General features: G+C 41.8%; 1 protein-coding gene across 5 annotated transcripts in view; it reads left to right on the forward strand.

Annotated features, from left to right (window-relative positions):
* The first annotated feature begins 571 nt into the window (after window positions 1–571).
* LOC121531681 (suppressor of tumorigenicity 7 protein homolog) overlaps window positions 572–17,723 on the forward strand; it is a 71,880-nt gene continuing 54,728 nt past the window's right edge. For 2 of the 5 annotated variants that reach the window (XM_041837049.2, XM_041837051.2), the window contains exon 1: window positions 572–771. In XM_041837049.2, the coding sequence (XP_041692983.1) occupies window positions 624–771 (148 nt within the window). In that variant the 5' untranslated portion in view covers window positions 572–623. Of the gene's footprint in view, window positions 772–1,028; window positions 1,048–17,723 lie in introns of those variants that run through there. The other 3 variants (XM_041837052.2, XM_041837053.2, XM_041837055.2) reach the window with 2 other exon arrangements.

The following is a 17,723-nucleotide window of genomic DNA, read 5'->3' on the forward strand; positions in this document are numbered from 1 at the left end:
CAGGGTTGTGGGTTCGATTCCCGCGGGGGGCCAGTATGAAAAATGTATGCACTCACTAACTGTAAATCGCTCTGGATAAGAACGTCTCTTAAATGACTAAAATGTAGATACAAATAAAATAAACTTTAGTAAATCAGTTTATGTGATGCTAAAAATTCAACAGATGAATTCATAGATAAAGGCTCTAGAGCAAACATACAGACAATGTAGTATTTGAGTACAGTATTGAACATAAAACGGGGGATCCCCAAAGCAGCTGGATTCAAGATATGGTACACCTGAAAGATAACTGCTGACTGTGGCACGTATTCCCCCATACTTTATGAGGGGGAGGAGCCCTGACTTCATTCTAAAAGTGTATTTACTCTGAACGCAGTCTGATTTAATTTTCATCATGTCAGGTAATCAGCCGGTGGTATGCATAAAATATACATAAACAATGTATGGTTTTTTGACCAATATTAATACAATTTAAAAAATATGTGTTTTTGTGTTATCAAATAAATAATGTTTTAATATTTTCAAAGTATTGAACAATAGCTATAAACATTATCATACAGTAAAAACAGGGCATGGTATTATAGTCCCAGAATACACTGAGAATTTTAGAGAACCAGAGTATCATGGTTGAAAATGGGACAGGCTTAGAGCAACTCAAGTCCCCCATCGCCTGGTCTTGGACATACTTCTGGACAGTCTGGTTCTTTGTGATGCTATTTTTGGTTTACATTTTAAGAGTGCCATTGAGATACAGCGACAATCTGACGGAAGGTGAGATAACTCTTGCATCAACGTGTATTTTGAATGACTTCAAAGTTTTATGTACTTGCTTGCTTGCTAGCTAGTGTGTGCATGCTAGCAGACACGTCTACAGTCTCGCTAGACAGATATAGCTATATCACAGATAGAACGACGAGAAAATTATAAATATATTTGGCTATATATGTATTTTTCTTCTCTAGCTTGTTAGGCTAGCTAGTTTGAGTAATTTAGAAAGAAAATGCAACTGATAGTGTTTTAACTGGCTTTCAAATAACTAATTTCAAGGTAAGGCAATTCAACCTGTTCGTTTTTGTGTATGTATTGACTGAGTATGTGGACACTAAAGTTTCCATATTGTGGTGCTAACTTTGCTAGCTAGTTTAGCTAACTAGCAAAGCCATGTTCCAAATGTAATGGTCTTTCTTTACTAGCTAGCTACTACATGCATGCAGCCAGATTGTATGATAACTTTGCAGTTTAATTCATTGTTGCTTTGTAATTTTCCTAAACCCAGTTAGTAAAGCCACTACAGGACTAAACAGAGTAGAAGGAATATCTCATATTTGGAACAGTAACTGTGTTTTATAGTGTTTGTAGCTAGCTGTCCTAATAGAACAACAGTCTGTATCAAATAGGGGCATAACATTGAAATATAAGATGTCTGAATGTGGGTAGCTGGCTCGTTATATGATTATGAAATGCTTAGTGTTTACTCACATATGTAACTGGTGACATGGCTAATGTATTTTTTGGATGCCATTTATGATTTCAGTAAAGGCTCAACAACCACTTGGTAGAAGGTCAGAATAAGTCATTGTTCTCTTGAGTGATAGCCAGCTTACTCATGATTTTAATAGTTTTAATGTCAAAGTTGGCATTTGATTGTGGTTCCTTGGGAACAGCAGCTAGTCTCTCTTCTGTGGCAGTGTGGAGCGTGGTGAGGAACAGATGGAAGAATGTGCTCTTTCAGTGGGCCAGCTGGCTGGCTGAAGAGTGGAGAGCCAGGCAACGTTTAGATGGGATGGATAGATATATAGATAGATAGATAGATAGATTATTAGTCACATGTACAGGGACGCATCTTATGCGCAGTGCTCCAACAGTGCAGGTCAAATGAAAAAGTAAAATAAATAAAAAGTGAAGTGAATGAGACAATAATAGAAATATACATTTACAACTGTGGGGGGTGAGAAGTGAATGAGACAGTAGTGAAAAAAAAAAGGACAAACTAGCTGAGGGACACATTTAGCATAAAATCACCAGGGGTGCGTTCAGTTCGATAAAACATTTTAGACCATTCCATTGGTCCTTAAGTGAAGTCTCCACCCACGCGGGGCACCGGCTATGTAAAACGAACTTGCCCAATCAGTGACGTATTTAAAGGGCAACTGGTCGTTCAGAACCTCACCGTTTCCATTTAATTGCAGTACGCTTTTTTTCGTACTGAATGCAGCCAAGTTGTTAGCCAATGTCATCAAATGGTTCATCATTAGCTGTGACAGGCTGCTATATAGCCGTAAGCAGCAGGTTTTCGACTGACCTTTACATGGAGATACTTTCTTAGTTCTCGATTTGGAAGTCCCCATGTCTTCTAAACTCTGATGGCTAGTTGCAGGGGGAATGTTTGAATTTAGAAAATACTCTATTAAATAAAAAAAAATGGCTCCATGAAGTAATCCAACAATGTATAAGCCGCCATCTTAGAGTATCTTTGTCTTCTCTCATTACTCAAGACAGGTGAGTGTCATTTCAAAGCAACACTTGATTTCTGAGTCATGCACATGACATGCAGCACTTTGGGGTGGACACCCAACTGTCTTGGGCAATGAGATGCCAGAATCTCACAGTATCCCTTTAAAGCGAGTGTGTGTGTCAAACTCATTCCACGGAGGGCCGAGTGTCTGCAGGTTTTCGCTCCTCCCTTGTACTTGATTGATTAATTAAGGTCACTAATTAGTAAGGAACTCCCCTCACCTGGTTGTCTAGGGCTTAATTGAAAGGAAAAACCAAAAACCTGCAGACACTAGGCCCTCCATGGAATGAGTTTGACTACCTTGCTTTAAAGGGACTAGGGCCGAGCTGAAGGTGTGTTAACATATGGGTGGCAGCAGTGCCTCAATGCGTAGGTCATCTTTTTTTGCATCGCAACCCATCCACAGCAATGTTAATAACCCAGTCCTCGAGTGAGACTAGGCCTATTACATGAAAACAAATACGATGTACAGTTTACTAGCAGTTTCAGTACATTAGCCTACTTTCTTTTTCTCCTCTGTAAATCCAATACGTGGGCCAACCATTAACTTATGGTAATAACGTGACCTTTCTATCTTGGATAGCAGTGGAGGCTGCTGAGGGGAGGATGGCTCATAATAATGGCTGGAACAGAGCAAATGGAATGGCATCAAACACATAGAAACCATGTGTTTGATACCATAACACTTATTCTGCTCCAACCATTAACACGAGCCCGTCCTCCCCAATTAAGGTATCACCAACCTCCTGTGTTGGATAGAAGTTAGTCCTACAGTCTGATATGCCTGTCCTCTTCTTGAGCTGTGGCTCAACAACATCCTCTCTTGTTCTTACATCGCTCCTTTTTTAGTTCCTCTTCCTCATCAACCTTGTCTATGGTATGTTCCTCATTATCTATGGTATTACTATTACATACAACTTTTGGAGTTCTCCTTTCCTCCCCTCATAAAAAAATGTCTCTGGGCATTTCCCTGGGAGCTAGATGTCAGTGGTGGGCAGCAGTGGACCATAGAAGAAGAGTAGCGCAATAGAGTGGATATGAAGGGAGTTCAGTTCAAGCCATGAAAGTGGATGAGAAAATATGCTTGACTCAACTATGCATGATTTGGTGTGTCTGATTGTGAAGAAAAGTGTAGAAACAACACTGTCCTCTTCAATGGGGCAATCTTCAGTTCGAACAATAAAAGGGCACCCCGCCACTGATTTGGTAAACAGTTGAGGGATGGGGCTGGAGAAATGTAACCACTCTTAAACTCATGGACAGAGCTATGGATGGCCTACAAGGACTGACCATCCATGATATCCCATATGTGTAGATATAGAAATGTATTTTGAATGTAAAATAAATCAGCCTGAAAATATAACTTAGAAATGCCTCATGAGCTTAGTTCAACTGTCGCACCCCATCAGAACCCAAAATATTAGCTTGCTTTACTACTTTGTTTGTAAACAATATATACAGTGGGGAGAACAAGTATTTGATACACTGCCGATTTTGCAGGTTTTCCTACTTACAAAGCATGTAGAGGTCTGTAATTTTTATCATAGGTACACTTCAACTGTGAGAGACGGAATCTAAAACAAAAATCCAGAAAATCACATTGTATGATTTTTAAGTAATTAATTTGCTTTTTGTTGCATGACATAAGTATTTGATACATCAGAAAAGCAGAACTTAATATTTGGTACTGAAACCTTTGTTTGCAATTACAGAGATCATACGTTTCCTGTAGGTCTTGACCAGGTTTGCACACACTGCAGCAGGGATTTTGGCCCACTCCTCCATACAGACCTTCTCCAGATCCTTCAGGTTTCGGGGCTGTCGCTGGGCAATACGGACTTTCAGCTCCCTCCAAAGATTGTCTATTGGGTTCAGGTCTGGAGACTGGCTAGGCCACTCCAGGACCTTGAGATGCTTCTTACGGAGCCACTCCTTAGTTGCCCTGGCTGTGTGTTTCGGGTCGTTGTCATGCTGGAAGACCCAGCCACGACCCATCTTCAATGCTCTTACTGAGGGAAGGAGGTTGTTGGCCAAGATCTCGCGATACATGGCCCCTTCCATCCTCCCCTCAATACGGTGCAGTCGTCCTGTCCCCTTTGCAGAAAAGCATCCCCAAAGAATGATTTTTCCACCTCCATGCTTCACGGTTGGGATGGTGTTCTTGGGGTTGTACTCATCCTTCTTCTTCCTCCAAACACGGCGAGTGGAGTTTAGACCAAAAAGCTCTATTTTTGTCTCATCAGACCACATGACCTTCTCCCATTCCTCCTCTGGATCATCCAGATGGTCATTGGCAAACTTCAGACGGGCCTGGACATGCGCTGGCTTGAGCAGGGGGGACCTTGCGTGCGCTGCAGGATTTTAATCCATGACGGTGTAGTGTGTTACTAATGGTTTTCTTTGAGACTGTGGTCCCAGCTCTCTTCAGGTCATTGACCAGGTCCTGCCGTGTAGTTCTGGGCTGATCCCTCACCTTCCTCATGATCATTGATGCCCCACGAGGTGAGATCTTGCATGGAGCCCCAGACCGAGGGTGATTGACCGTCATCTTGAACTTCTTCCATTTTCTAATAATTGCGCCAATAGTTGTTGCCTTCTCACCAAGCTGCTTGCCTATTGTCCTGTAGCCCATCCCAGCCTTGTGCAGGTCTACAATTTTAACCCTGATGTCCTTACGCAGCGCTCTGGTCTTGGCCATTGTGGAGAGGTTGGAGTCTGTTTGATTGAGTGTGTGGACAGGTGTCTTTTATACAGGTAACGAGTTCAAACGGGTGCAGTTAATACAGGTAATGAGTGGAGAACAGGAGGGCTTCTTAAAGAAAAACTAACAGGTCTGTGAGAGCCGGAATTCTTACTTGTTGGTAGGTGATCAAATACTTATGTCATGCAATAAAAAGCAAATTAATTACTTAAAAATCATACAATGTGATTTTCTCGATTTTTGATTAGATTCTGTCTCTCACAGTTGAAGTGTACCTATGATAAAAATTACAGACCTCTACATGCTTTGTAAGTAGGAAAACCTGCAAAATCGGCAGTGTATCAAATACTTGTTCTCCCCACTGTATATATTTTTTAAACACTGTATAGCCTCAAAACATGTTTAAACTATCATTTGTGGTCCTCTGTAGCTCAGCTGGTAGAGCACGGCGCTTGTAACGCCAAGGTAGTGGGTTCGATCCCCGGGACCACCCATACACAAAAAAATGTATGCACGCACGACTGTAAGTCGCTTTGGATAAAAGCGTCTGCTAAATGGCATATTATTATTATTATTATTATTATTTGGATCTCATGGATGGTCAGTCCTTGTATCCGACACCGAGAAGACCGAGACATTCAATATGTGGTCTCGAGACCGGACCCGCGTATAGGCCTGGACATAGCACTATTACAGCAACCACTTTAGTTGTTAATGATCTTGTCAATGCTTTAGACACAAATGAAATGTGCTGCTTTGTTTGTGGACCTTCAAAAGCTTTTGATACTGTTGATCATGCTATTTTATTGAATAAGTTGTCCTCGATAGGCCTGAGCTCTGACGCCTGTTCTTGGTTTCATGATTATCTTAGTGACAGAACTCAGGCCATCATGATGGATGGAGTTAAGTCTCAATTTCTTGAAGTACATAAAGGTGTACCATGGGTCAATTCTGGGACCTGTTCTCTTCATTATTTATATAAACACCATTGGTCAATCTGTAAAAAATGTGCTTTAAATAACTTGTGCTTTAATATGGGAAAAACGAAATACATTGTTTTAAAAGTCTCGTAAGAATGTTTCAGATTAACTACATGTTCACTCATTAGATGGTTCTCCAATCGAATGTGTTCCTGCATATAAATACTTAGGCATTTGGATTTATATGGATTTGAAGTTTAAAAAACATATAGATGAGCTGGTTAAGAAGCTAAGATTTAAAGTTGGCTTTTTCTACAGGAACAGATCGTGCCTTTAAGCAGTTGGAATTAGATTATTCAGTCAACCTTTTTATATTTTCTTGAATATGGTGATATTATTTATCAAAGTGCAGCTGCTACTACGTTTAAACCTTTGGATGCATTCTACCATAGTGCCCTTCTTTTTGTTACAGGCGACAGTTTTGATACTCATCAATGTATCCTGTATCAAAAGGTTGGCTGGACTTCGCTAAAGACCCGTAGATCTCTACATTACTCCCTTTTGTTTACAAGGCCCTACTTCATAAAATTCTGTCTTATCTTTGCTGTTGATTCCAGGCTGTATCACAACCGGCCGTGATTGGGAGTCCCATAGGGCGGCGCACAATTGGCCCAGCGTCGTCCGGGTTTGGCCGGTGTAGGCTGTCATTGTAAATAAGAATTTGTTCTTAACTGACTTGCCTAGTTAAATAAAAAATAAATTAAAATTAAATTAAAATAACCTGTTACAGGATTAGATAACTCTTGAGGTTCCTAGTGTCTCCACCAAGCTAGGTTCATCTGCTTTTAGTTTTAATGCACCGTATTGCTGAAAATTCTAAATACATTTCATCTGGATGTTCTGGTGCTGTTAGGGCAATTTAAAGTATTGATTGGGTATTTATTTGTGCTTACCATGACTGTGTTTTTGTATTCTGATGTATGTGCGTAATATGCACTGAACAAAAATATAAACACAACATGTAAAGGGTTGGTCCCATGTTTCATGAGCTGAAATAAAATATTCCAGAAATGTTCCATACTCACAAAAAGCTTATTTCTCTAAAATGTTGGGCACACATTTGTTTACATCCCTGTTAGTGAGCATTTCTCCTTTGCCAAGATAATCCATCCACTTGACAGGTGTGGCATATCAAGAAGCTGATTAAACAGCATGATCATTACACAGGTGCACCTTGTGCTGGGGACAATAAAAGGCCACTTTAAAATGTGCAGTTTTGCCACACAACCAGGGGCGGTGTGTTCAATAGGGCGATATGGGCGACGCACTGCCAAACGGGAAAAGGAAGGGATTTTTTTTCTAATCAATTATATCACGGCAACAGTAGTTATCAGTGTTGTAATCTAGACGTCTGATCTGCCACAGTGCCACTAAATGTCCAATCAGGCTAAAGTCGTGCTTCAAATGCCCCCCCTTTTGGGGCGATTTCAGTCAGGTTGAAAATCGCCCAGAAGTCTGTCATAGACTCCCATGTAAAATCAATTTTTTTCAAATATCAGAGCTTTCAATACAATCTCTATGGGTTTCTGAGGGCTTGCACTTACGCGCTTTCGTCATACGTAACGTAACCATGAACGTAACTAAGAAAAGAGCGGGTAGCAGCGTCAATCAATTCACTATTACTGTCAAAATGGCTAGGCTTCAGTGCAACTCGATTGTGTCTTTGAAAGAAGTTCCTTTTGTCGGCCGAACAAATGAAGATAAATTGGCAACGAAACAATTAGGACCTCCCAGACCAAATTTAATAATTCAACAGGTTTCTACTAAAGGGGGGAAGTCCTACACCCGAGGATTTTCCAAAAAATTGGTACGAACGAAAAACCTGGCTAGCAGGCTGCGATGTAGCTAATGCAGTCTTCTGCTACCCCCTGCTTACTCTTTCACCCTGAAGGCGGCACGGCAGACAGCACCGCTTGGACAGCGACTGGTGTGTAACGGACATGCACCATCTTTCAGGAAAGATTAAGAAACATGAGTTGTCAAAGACCCACATGGATAGCTGTTTGAGATTGTCTGCTTTGGGGAGAGTGAACATTCCCACTCAACTGGATGAGGGATACAGGCTAGCTGTCCGCCGCCACAACGATGAGGTTAGTGTTGATAATCACAAGTTTACTGGAGAACTGAAACTGACAAGGCTGACAAGATAGGACCCTTTTGTCCATTGTTATTGGATAGGAACAGAACTTATAACCAGCTCCTGACCTAAATAGATCTTAGCACAACATTTTACTCAACATATCATATTCCATATTCACTATAACAAATATATTTACTACGACATTAGCAAGAACCGCCACATCCTCAGCCGGCTAATCCAGTGTGTGAAGTTTTGCGGAGTGTTTGAGTTAGCTTTGCGAGGCAAAGATGAAACTGAGGGCTCCACCAACCCTGGTAAGCCAACACTTTTGAGATCAGTCAATAAATGCTTCTGGTATTGACTTATATGCTGCCCCTGTCTTCATGTTGTTGCTGGACATATCTTTTTTAAAATGTGTGTAGGTCACCTAAATCATCAGAAAAATTGCCCCCCCTGAGAATTTTTTCAGGAGCCGCCACTGCACACAACACAATGCCACAGATGTCTCAAGTTTTGAGGGAGTCTGCAATTGGCATGCTGACTGCAGGAATGTCCACCAGAGCTGTTGCCAAATAATGTCATGTTCATTTCTCTACCATAAGCCGCCTCCAACGTCGTTTTAGAGAATTTGGCAGTACGTCCAACCGACCTCAGAACTGCAGACCACGTTTAACCACGCCAGCCTAGGACCTCCACATCTGGCTTCTTCACCTGCGGGATCATCTGAGACCAGCCACCCGGACAGCTGATGAAACTGAGGAGTATTTCTGTCTGTAATAAAGCCCTTTTGGGGGGGAATAACTCTTTCTGATTGGCTGGGCCTGGCTCCTCCAGGTGGGTGCGCCCCTGCCTAATCATGTGAAATCCATAGATTAGGGCATAATTAATTTATTTCAATTGATTGATTTCCTTGTATGAACTGTAACTCAGTAAAATCGTTGAAATTGTTGCATGTCGTGTTTATATTTTTGTTCAGTGTGTAATATATATATATATATATATATATATATATATATATATATACACACACTACCAGTCAAATGTTTGGACACACCTACTCATTCAAGGGTTTTTCTTTATTTGTACTATTTTTTACATTGTAGAATAATAGTGAAGATATCAAAACTATTAAATAACACATATGGATCATGTAGTAACCAAAAAAGTGTTAAACAAATCAAAATATATTTCAGATTCTTCAAATAGCCACCCTTTGCCTTGATGACATCTTTGCACACACTTGGCATTCTTTCAACCAGCTTCATGAGGTAGTCACCTGGAATGCATTTCAATTAACAGGTGTGCCTCCTTAAAAGTTCATTTGTGGAATTTCTTTCCTTAATGCATTTGAGCCATCAGTTGTGTTGTGACAAGGTAGGGGCGGTATAAAGAAGATAGCCCTTTTTGGTAAAAGACCAAGCATATTATGGCAAGAACAGCTCAAATAAGCAAAGAGAAACAACAGTCCATCATTACTTTAAGACATGAAGGTCAGTCAATACGGAACATTTCAAGAACTTTGAAAGTTTCTTCAAGTGCAGTTGCAAACACCATTAAGCGCTATGATGAATCTGGCTCTCATGAGGACCGCCACAGGAATGGAAGACCCAGAGTTACCTCTGCTGCAGAGGATAAGTTCATTAGAGTTACCAGCCTCAGAAATTGCAGCCCAAATAAATGCTTCACAGAGTTCAAGTAACAGACACATCTCAACATCAACTGTTCAGAGGAGACTGTGTGAATCAGGCCTTCATGGTCGAAATGCTGCAAAGAAACCACTACTAAAGGACACCAATAATAAGAAGAGACTTGCTTGGGCCAAGAAACACGAGCAATGGACAATAGACCGGTGGAAATGTGTCCTTTGGTCTGGAGTCCAAATTGGAGATTTTTGGTTCCAACCGCCGTGTCTTTGTGAGATGTGGTGTGGGTACACCGATGATCTCTGCATGTGTATTTCCCACCGTAAAGCATGGAGGAGGAGGTGTTATGGTGTGGGGGTGCTTTGGTGGTGACACTGTCTGTGATTTATTTAGAATTCAAGGCACACTTAACCAGCATGGCTACCACAGCATTCTGCAGCGATACGCCATCCCATCTGGTTTGGGCTTAGTGGGACTATCATTTGTTTTTCAACAGGACAATGACCCAACACACCTCCAGGCTGTGTAAGGGCTATTTTACCAAGAAGGATAGTGATGGAGTGCTGCATCAGATGACCTGGCCTCCACAATCCCCCGACCTCAACCCAATTGAGATGGTTTGGGATGAGTCGGACCGCAGAGTGAAGGAAAAGCAGCCAACAAGTGCTCAGCATATGTGGGAACTCCTTCTTCAAGACTGTTGGAAAAGCATTACAGGTGAAGCTGGTTGAGAGAATGCCAAGAGTGTGCAGAGCTGTCATGAAGGCAAAGGGTGGCTATTTGAAGAATCTCAAATATAAAATATATTTTGATTTGTTTAAAAAAAAAATTGGTTACTACATGATTCCATATGTGTTATTTCATAGTTTTGATGTCTTCACTATTATTCTACAATGTAGAAAATAGTAAAAATAAAGAAAAACCCTGGAATTAGTAGGTGTGTCCAAACTTTTGACTGGTACTGTAAGTCAAGTAAACCTGGCTTCAAAACCTTAAAATATGTAGAATGTAAACCTTCAAAGTGTTGGAAAGAAGAATAGAGAAGGGTTTAAGAAGTCTTATACCTAGCGAGCAGGAGGAGTGATTTGAAGAACATTTGGAGCAGTGGGGAAATGGTAAGCCCTTAATGGCAATGGCACTCAAACACTTTGCCATAGGACATCACACAGTAGAGTCATTAGAGCAACTGTAAATCTCCCATAGTTGAAGCATAAAGGGATTTATACTTGGGCCATTATTTTGTGGCAAGATTGTAGAACTCTGCTTGCCATGGCTCCTAACAAGTGGTAGAACTCTGCTCATATGTCTACCTACACTCATCAGGGTTATCCCCAGGGTTTTTTTAACAAGGTGGTGCTGCAAGGGGGGCACTCCCTTTGGACTCAGATCGTTGTGTTTTTGAACACCTGAAACCACAATTTCCTGCAATTTAGAGCCTTAAGTGATAACAAATAAAGTTTTTTTTAAATTACATAGTGGCGCAGCCACTCTTACATTCTTTGGGGAGAACCCTGCTCATGCTTTCAAACATTTTATAGCCCAAAGTATTGGCTCCATCTAGGCCTAGCCTAAGATTCCATGTTATCTCTTCTCCTAGCCTGGCGACTCCAGTAGCAGTGTCATCCTGGTGGATATACTAATGTCCCTTGTGTGTGAGAGGGCACTGTGCTATAGGTCCTCAATACTGGCCCTCCGATGACTGCACGCACACACACACATTTTAAATAATTGATTTGAATCCAGCAATCAAATTTACATTGAAAAAGGATCCAAACATTTCAAAGGTCCCTGTACGCAAGACACTCAAGTGTACAGAAAGCACCTCATTCTCCAAACAGCTAGGCTGCCCAAGACAGCTGAAACCGAGCAATACCTAGCCAACTGCTTTGCCCTAGTTTTTGGCAGGCCTGCAATCTGGAGGCCATGCACTGCAAGCCTGTGTACGTTGCCAAGACTACCAAATATCAGCGCCACCAGCTTGCACCTACGGCTGTCCAAGCGTGCTATGAGGGGCTGGTATTTAAGAAGCTTGTCAGCAAAGGCCTGCTCCATGTAGCCGTCAAATGAGCAGCCTACTTCCAAAATGAGCACCTCCATCTGGCCTCCCCCACAACAACAACATCTGGTGTATTTGGCACAGGAAAACGCATCATCATCGACATCAAACCAGCTTCCTCTTACACAAGAATGTTTATTGATGTGTGTGGTGAGACTACATCGCTGGCTATCAGGTCGACAAGGTGGTCATGTCTGGCAATGTACAAATCCTTATATGAACAGTAACCATTTACAACATGGGCAACAGACTCCATTACATTTGACTCATGTAAGGTACCAGAGTGCTATGTTACACACACACACACACACACACACACACACACGATAGCATAGCTAGATCCAACTGGAATGGGGGCCTTAATTTAGAACTTGTGTGCAGTCTCAGTAACATGAGCACAGAAAGCAATGTTTGCCCTACCTTTGACAGGGCAGGCTGCCCTGCTCAACCCTTTGCTCTAGTTCACCTTAAAATCTCTGCTTTCAATAGGCACCAATCTGAAAATGTCAAGTCAGCAACGTTGGATGTTGTTTTGGGGCCTCATGCCCTGGGAGAACGTCTAGTGTCCCTCAGTGCTCCTAAAACAGAGCTGTCCTCGAGTTGCCAGAGCTGCTTGGACAGGAGGGATCTGACCAAGTAAGCTAAGGGTCAAGAGAGTGCTAGCATCAGCACAAGTGCACTCTGTACAGGTGCTACTGCTAGCCAGAGTCCCAGTTAAATAAGACTTAGTCTGTTAAGGTTGCACAGGCCTATAACATGATCAGGGTCAGAGGTCATGGCGTGTTAGATTAGAAAAATCATTTGGGAGAATGACCACTCAGTAGAGGTCTTCTTGGATCCCAAAATTGAGATCCGAACCGAATTGTATCCGTTAAATTCCTACCTGACCCCGACAGGACCCGGTCATTTTTTGGAAAATCAACATCCGATTCGGATCCGAGTTCTGTATCAGACCCAAATGGATCCAAAATATTTAAAATGCAGCTTTATTGCCGCGCATGCCAGCGAAATTGTTTTGACTTTTCTGGCAGTGAACTTTAACGTACATTTTCGGTTGTATCTAAAATTATTGATTTGTGGTCTACAGCTTAGTATTTTCATGATGACATCCCTATAGTAGATGGAGAACAGAAATGTTTTCCTTATTTCTGTTGACCAAATATTTGAGTAGGATGATTTTTTGTATGTGATGTCATCGCATGCCAGACTGAGAGCAGGGAATAGTTCACTTTTGTCTGTAACCTAGTATTCTGTAGACCAGTGGAGGCTGGTAGGAGGAGCTATAGGAGGACAGGCTCATTGTAATGGATGGAATGGAATAAAAGGGACGGAGTCAAACGTCATTTCCATATGTTTGATACCGTTCCATATACGGTACTGTAGACCTATTGTTTTACTGAGCAACACTGCAATCTAGCCTATTTAACTGTTTTGATCAACATTGATGTAGTCTAAAGGTAGGATATAGCCTGTTTGACCAGCAAGCTGCAAATTCAAAATACATTTTGAATAGGCTGAGGAAGGATGGCGTCTCCCTGCATTCCTGTGTCATTTCCAACAATTGGTATTTGTAGGTCAAGGTTAGTATTCCCGCTATGGCAATGCTATAATTGGATGTAGAATATTTTGAGGTTTTCAGAGATCTGTTCATTTTGTTTCTGTTGACCACATTTTTTATATTAGAGGATTTTTATGTGGTGATTTTAGGACGCAAGCAAGTGCTGAATGCTACTTAGCCTTGCCTCGCGTGCTAGGCCTGTAGGCTCAGATGCACAGCTGGTGAATTTGCCTTAGTTACCAAGCTTCTAGTAACTGCAATTGTAGGCTATTTATTGCCCATCCATTTGTTTTGTGCAGTAGATTTTTGAGCATTCATTCTCCTTGTTCTCCATTAAGTCTATTTGGCATTTCATATTCCATGTAGCCATGTGTATAGAATTCTACCCCTCATCTGGGTTGGAGGGCTTGGTATTCCTCAGGGCTGTATGCAGTTGCCGCTGCACTCGCTGTCTCTGGAATGGGATCAGTGTTTGGTGCCAGGCAGATAGCAGTGTGTCTGCCTTAGAAATGACTGACAGGTGAGATCGAGTCACTCAACATTTGTTTGCACTGCCATCAAACTACAGAGTCCCTCACTTTATTTCCTCAAAAGGAATGTGGAAGGCACAGCTTTCGAAATGTCTCACTCCTCAAAAAGTATCTGGCTTTCATGTAGGCTTCTTATTCAAAGGATGGTTCCTCAGACATTTCTCTAACTTGTGTGCTGTATCTCAATAGTTTTGTTTCCTTTCCACATTTTCTCCCTAATAACAGCTGAACCTCAGAGGACTTGATGAAGAAAACAGTGCAATGTAGTGGAAACTAGCAAGTCCTGTTACCTATGAGGGTAACCCTTTACACTTGTGGGAATTGCCATATGGATAGGGCTCATTTGAAATGTTTCTTACAGAATAAATATGAAAAAGAAAAGCATATATATATATATATATATATATATATAACACACACACACACAGTGGTGTGAAAAAGTGCTTGCCCCCTTCCTGATTTGTTATTTGTTTGCCACACTTAAACGTTTCAGATCATCAAACTAATTTCAATATTAGTCAAAGATAACACAAGTAAACACAAAATGCAGTTTTGAAATGAAGGTTGTTATTATTAAGGGAAAACTAAATCCAAACCTACATGGCCCTGTGTGAAAAAGTGTTTGCCCCCCCTGTTATAACACAACTCAACTGTGGTTTATCACACCTGAGTTCAATTCCTCTAGCCACACCCAGGCCTGATTACTGCCACACCTGTTCTCAATCAAGGAATCACTTAAATAGGACCTGCCTGACAAAGTGAAGTAGACCAAAAGATCCTCAAAAGCTAGACATCATGCCAAGATCCAAAGAAATTCAGGAACAAATGAGAAAGAAAGTAATTCAGACTCCCGAGTGGCTCAGTGGTCTAAGGCACTGCATTGCAGTGCTAGCTATGCCACTAGAGATCCTGGTTCGAGTCCAGGCTCTGTTGCAGCCGGCCGCGACCGGGAGACCCATGGGCGGCGCACAATTGGTCCAGCGTCGTCCAAGGTAGGGGAGGGATTGGCCGGCAGGGATGTGGGTTTGTTTCGCCAGTATGAAAAAAACAAAACAAAAAACATGTATGCATTCACTAACTGTAAGTCGCTCTGGATAAGAGCGTCTGCTAAATGACTAAAATGTAAATGTAATTGTGATCCATCAGTCTGGAAAAGGTTATAAAGCCATTTCTAAAGCTTTGGGACTCCAGCGAACCACAGTGAGAGCCATTATCCACAAATGGCGAAAACATGGAACAGTGGTGAACCTTCCCATCTGTGGCCGGCCGACCAAAATTACCCCAAGAGCGCAGCGACGACTCATCCAAGAGGTCACAAAAAACCCCACAACAACATCCAAAGAGCTGCAGGGCTCACTTGCCTCAGTTAAGGTCAGTGTTCATGACTCCACCATAAGAAAGAGACTGGGCAAAAATGGCCTGCATGGCAGAGTTCCAAGACGAAATGTACTTTTTGCTCAGCAGTGGTTTAAGGCTCGTCTCATTTTTGCCAGAAAACACTTGATGATCCCCAAGACCTTTGGGAAAATACTCTGTGGACTGATGAGACAAAAGTTGAACTTTTTGGAAGGTGTGTGTCCCATTACATCTTGCGTAAAAGTAACACCGCATTTCAGAAAAAGAACATCATACCAACAGTAAAATATGGTGGTGGTAGTGTGATGGTCTGGGCCTGTTTTGCTGCTTCAGGACCTGGAAGACTTGCTGTGATAAATGGAACCATGAATTCTGCTGTCTACCAAAAAATCCTGAAGAAGAATGTCCGGCCATCTGTTTGTGACCTCAAGCTGAAGCGAACTTGGGTTCTGCAGCAGGACAATGATCCAAAGTCCACCTCTGAATGGCTGAAGAAAAACAAAATGAAGACTTTGGAGTGGCCTAGTCAAAGTCCTGACCTGAATCCTATTGAGATGCTGTGGCATGACCTTAAAAATGCAGTTCATGCTCAAACCCTCAAATGTGGCTGAATTACAACAATTCTGCGAAGATGAGTGGGCCAAAATTCCTCCACAGCGCTGTAAAAGACTCATTGCAAGTTATCGCAAACGCTTGATTGCAGTTGTTGCTGCTAAGGGTGGCCCAACCAGTTATTAGGTTGTAGGGGGCAATCACTTTTTCACACAGGGCCATGTGGGTTTGGATTTTGTTTTCCCTTAATAATAACAATGGGCGGCAGGTAGCTTAGTGGTTAAGAGCGTTGTGCCAGTAACCGAAAGGTCGCTGGTTCTAATCCCCGAGCTGACTAGGTGAAAAATCTGTCGATGTGCCCTTGAGCAAGGCACTTAACCCTAATTGCTCCTGTAAGTCGCTCTGGATAAGAGCGTCTGCTAAATGACTAAAATGTAAAATGTAACAACCTTCATTTCAAAGCTGCATTTTGTGTTTACTTGTGTTATCTTTGACTAATATTTACATTTGTTTGATGATCTGAAACATTTAAGTGTGGCAAACAAATAAGAAATCAGGAAGGGGGCAAACACTTTTTCACACCACTGTATATAAGCATGGTAGCAATTGAAAGGGAGCAGTTTGGAGATTATGGGGAAATTATTAGACCAAAGTTGAGAACACAACAGTTCACCTGACACGACTGAATCGAAACATTAAACTGTTGATTTTATGTGCATTTTACATTTACTGTACATTTGTTGAAAACAAGATCAGAAAATACTCTGGATACATTCAGTAACATGAAATCTGCTTGCTTGAAATTAGATGGTCCTTCTCCAGTCAGGCATCATTAGGCAAATGACGTGTACAGGGGTGGATCTCAAAATATATGTATAAAGTGCTCAAAACAAATGAAGTTGTGCAAGACATTTTATAGATAAAACGATAAAGTAGCATTGTTTTTAATTGTGTCATTTTCTCCTCCGACAGTACAACAGCTGATTCAAAAGGGGGTGTAGCAGATATCAAAACTCCGTGGTAGGATACGCTTGTGCTTCCTAGCCAAAATGAGGCTATCTAGGATGGGAGGACCGTCTTCCGTTTGCCTACTTTACGTTTGCCTTCACACTCCGCGACCACTTATCGGTTTTGGCGTCACACAGGAGGGAGGACAGACTTGCCCAAATGAGAGAACCCCACGGCCTCGTAGTGAAAAAGGTCCACTAAATACCTGCAACAAGTCCGATAAGACTTTAAACCACTAACACCGAGTAGCCTTCCCTTCTGAAGAAAATAAGCTGCCATCTTCCCTGTGGCCACTAGGTGTCAGCAACATCATAGCCTCAGTAGCACTGACCCAGTTATCGGAATGCTGCTGCTGCATTTGAATGGTGACCCCATGTAGGTAATCAAGGCCTTGCTGACCTTCCTTTCTGGGCGCATCGTTCTTCCGGCTCGAGCCTGAAAGGAAAAAAAGAAAGAAAGAAAAAAATAATAATGAATGGCTGGTTGTCAAATGCTGCCATGAGTTGTTGTCTAGACTGCATACTGGATGGGAAACATCCAATTCTGTCACACACACACACACATACAGGCACACCAACATACACACACTCTCATTAAAGAGCTTACGAACAGACACTCATCTACACGTATCTAACCTACACAACACATTGTTCCTTTCTATAGGCTACCTAGACCTCTTAGTTATTGTTCAACTGCTCTAAATGCTTTGTTCGCCTTGTGTAAAATGAAAGTGAACGCTCAAGT

Source organism: Coregonus clupeaformis, chromosome 19 (genome assembly GCF_020615455.1).
Source record: "Coregonus clupeaformis isolate EN_2021a chromosome 19, ASM2061545v1, whole genome shotgun sequence".
NCBI lineage: Eukaryota > Metazoa > Chordata > Actinopteri > Salmoniformes > Salmonidae > Coregonus > Coregonus clupeaformis.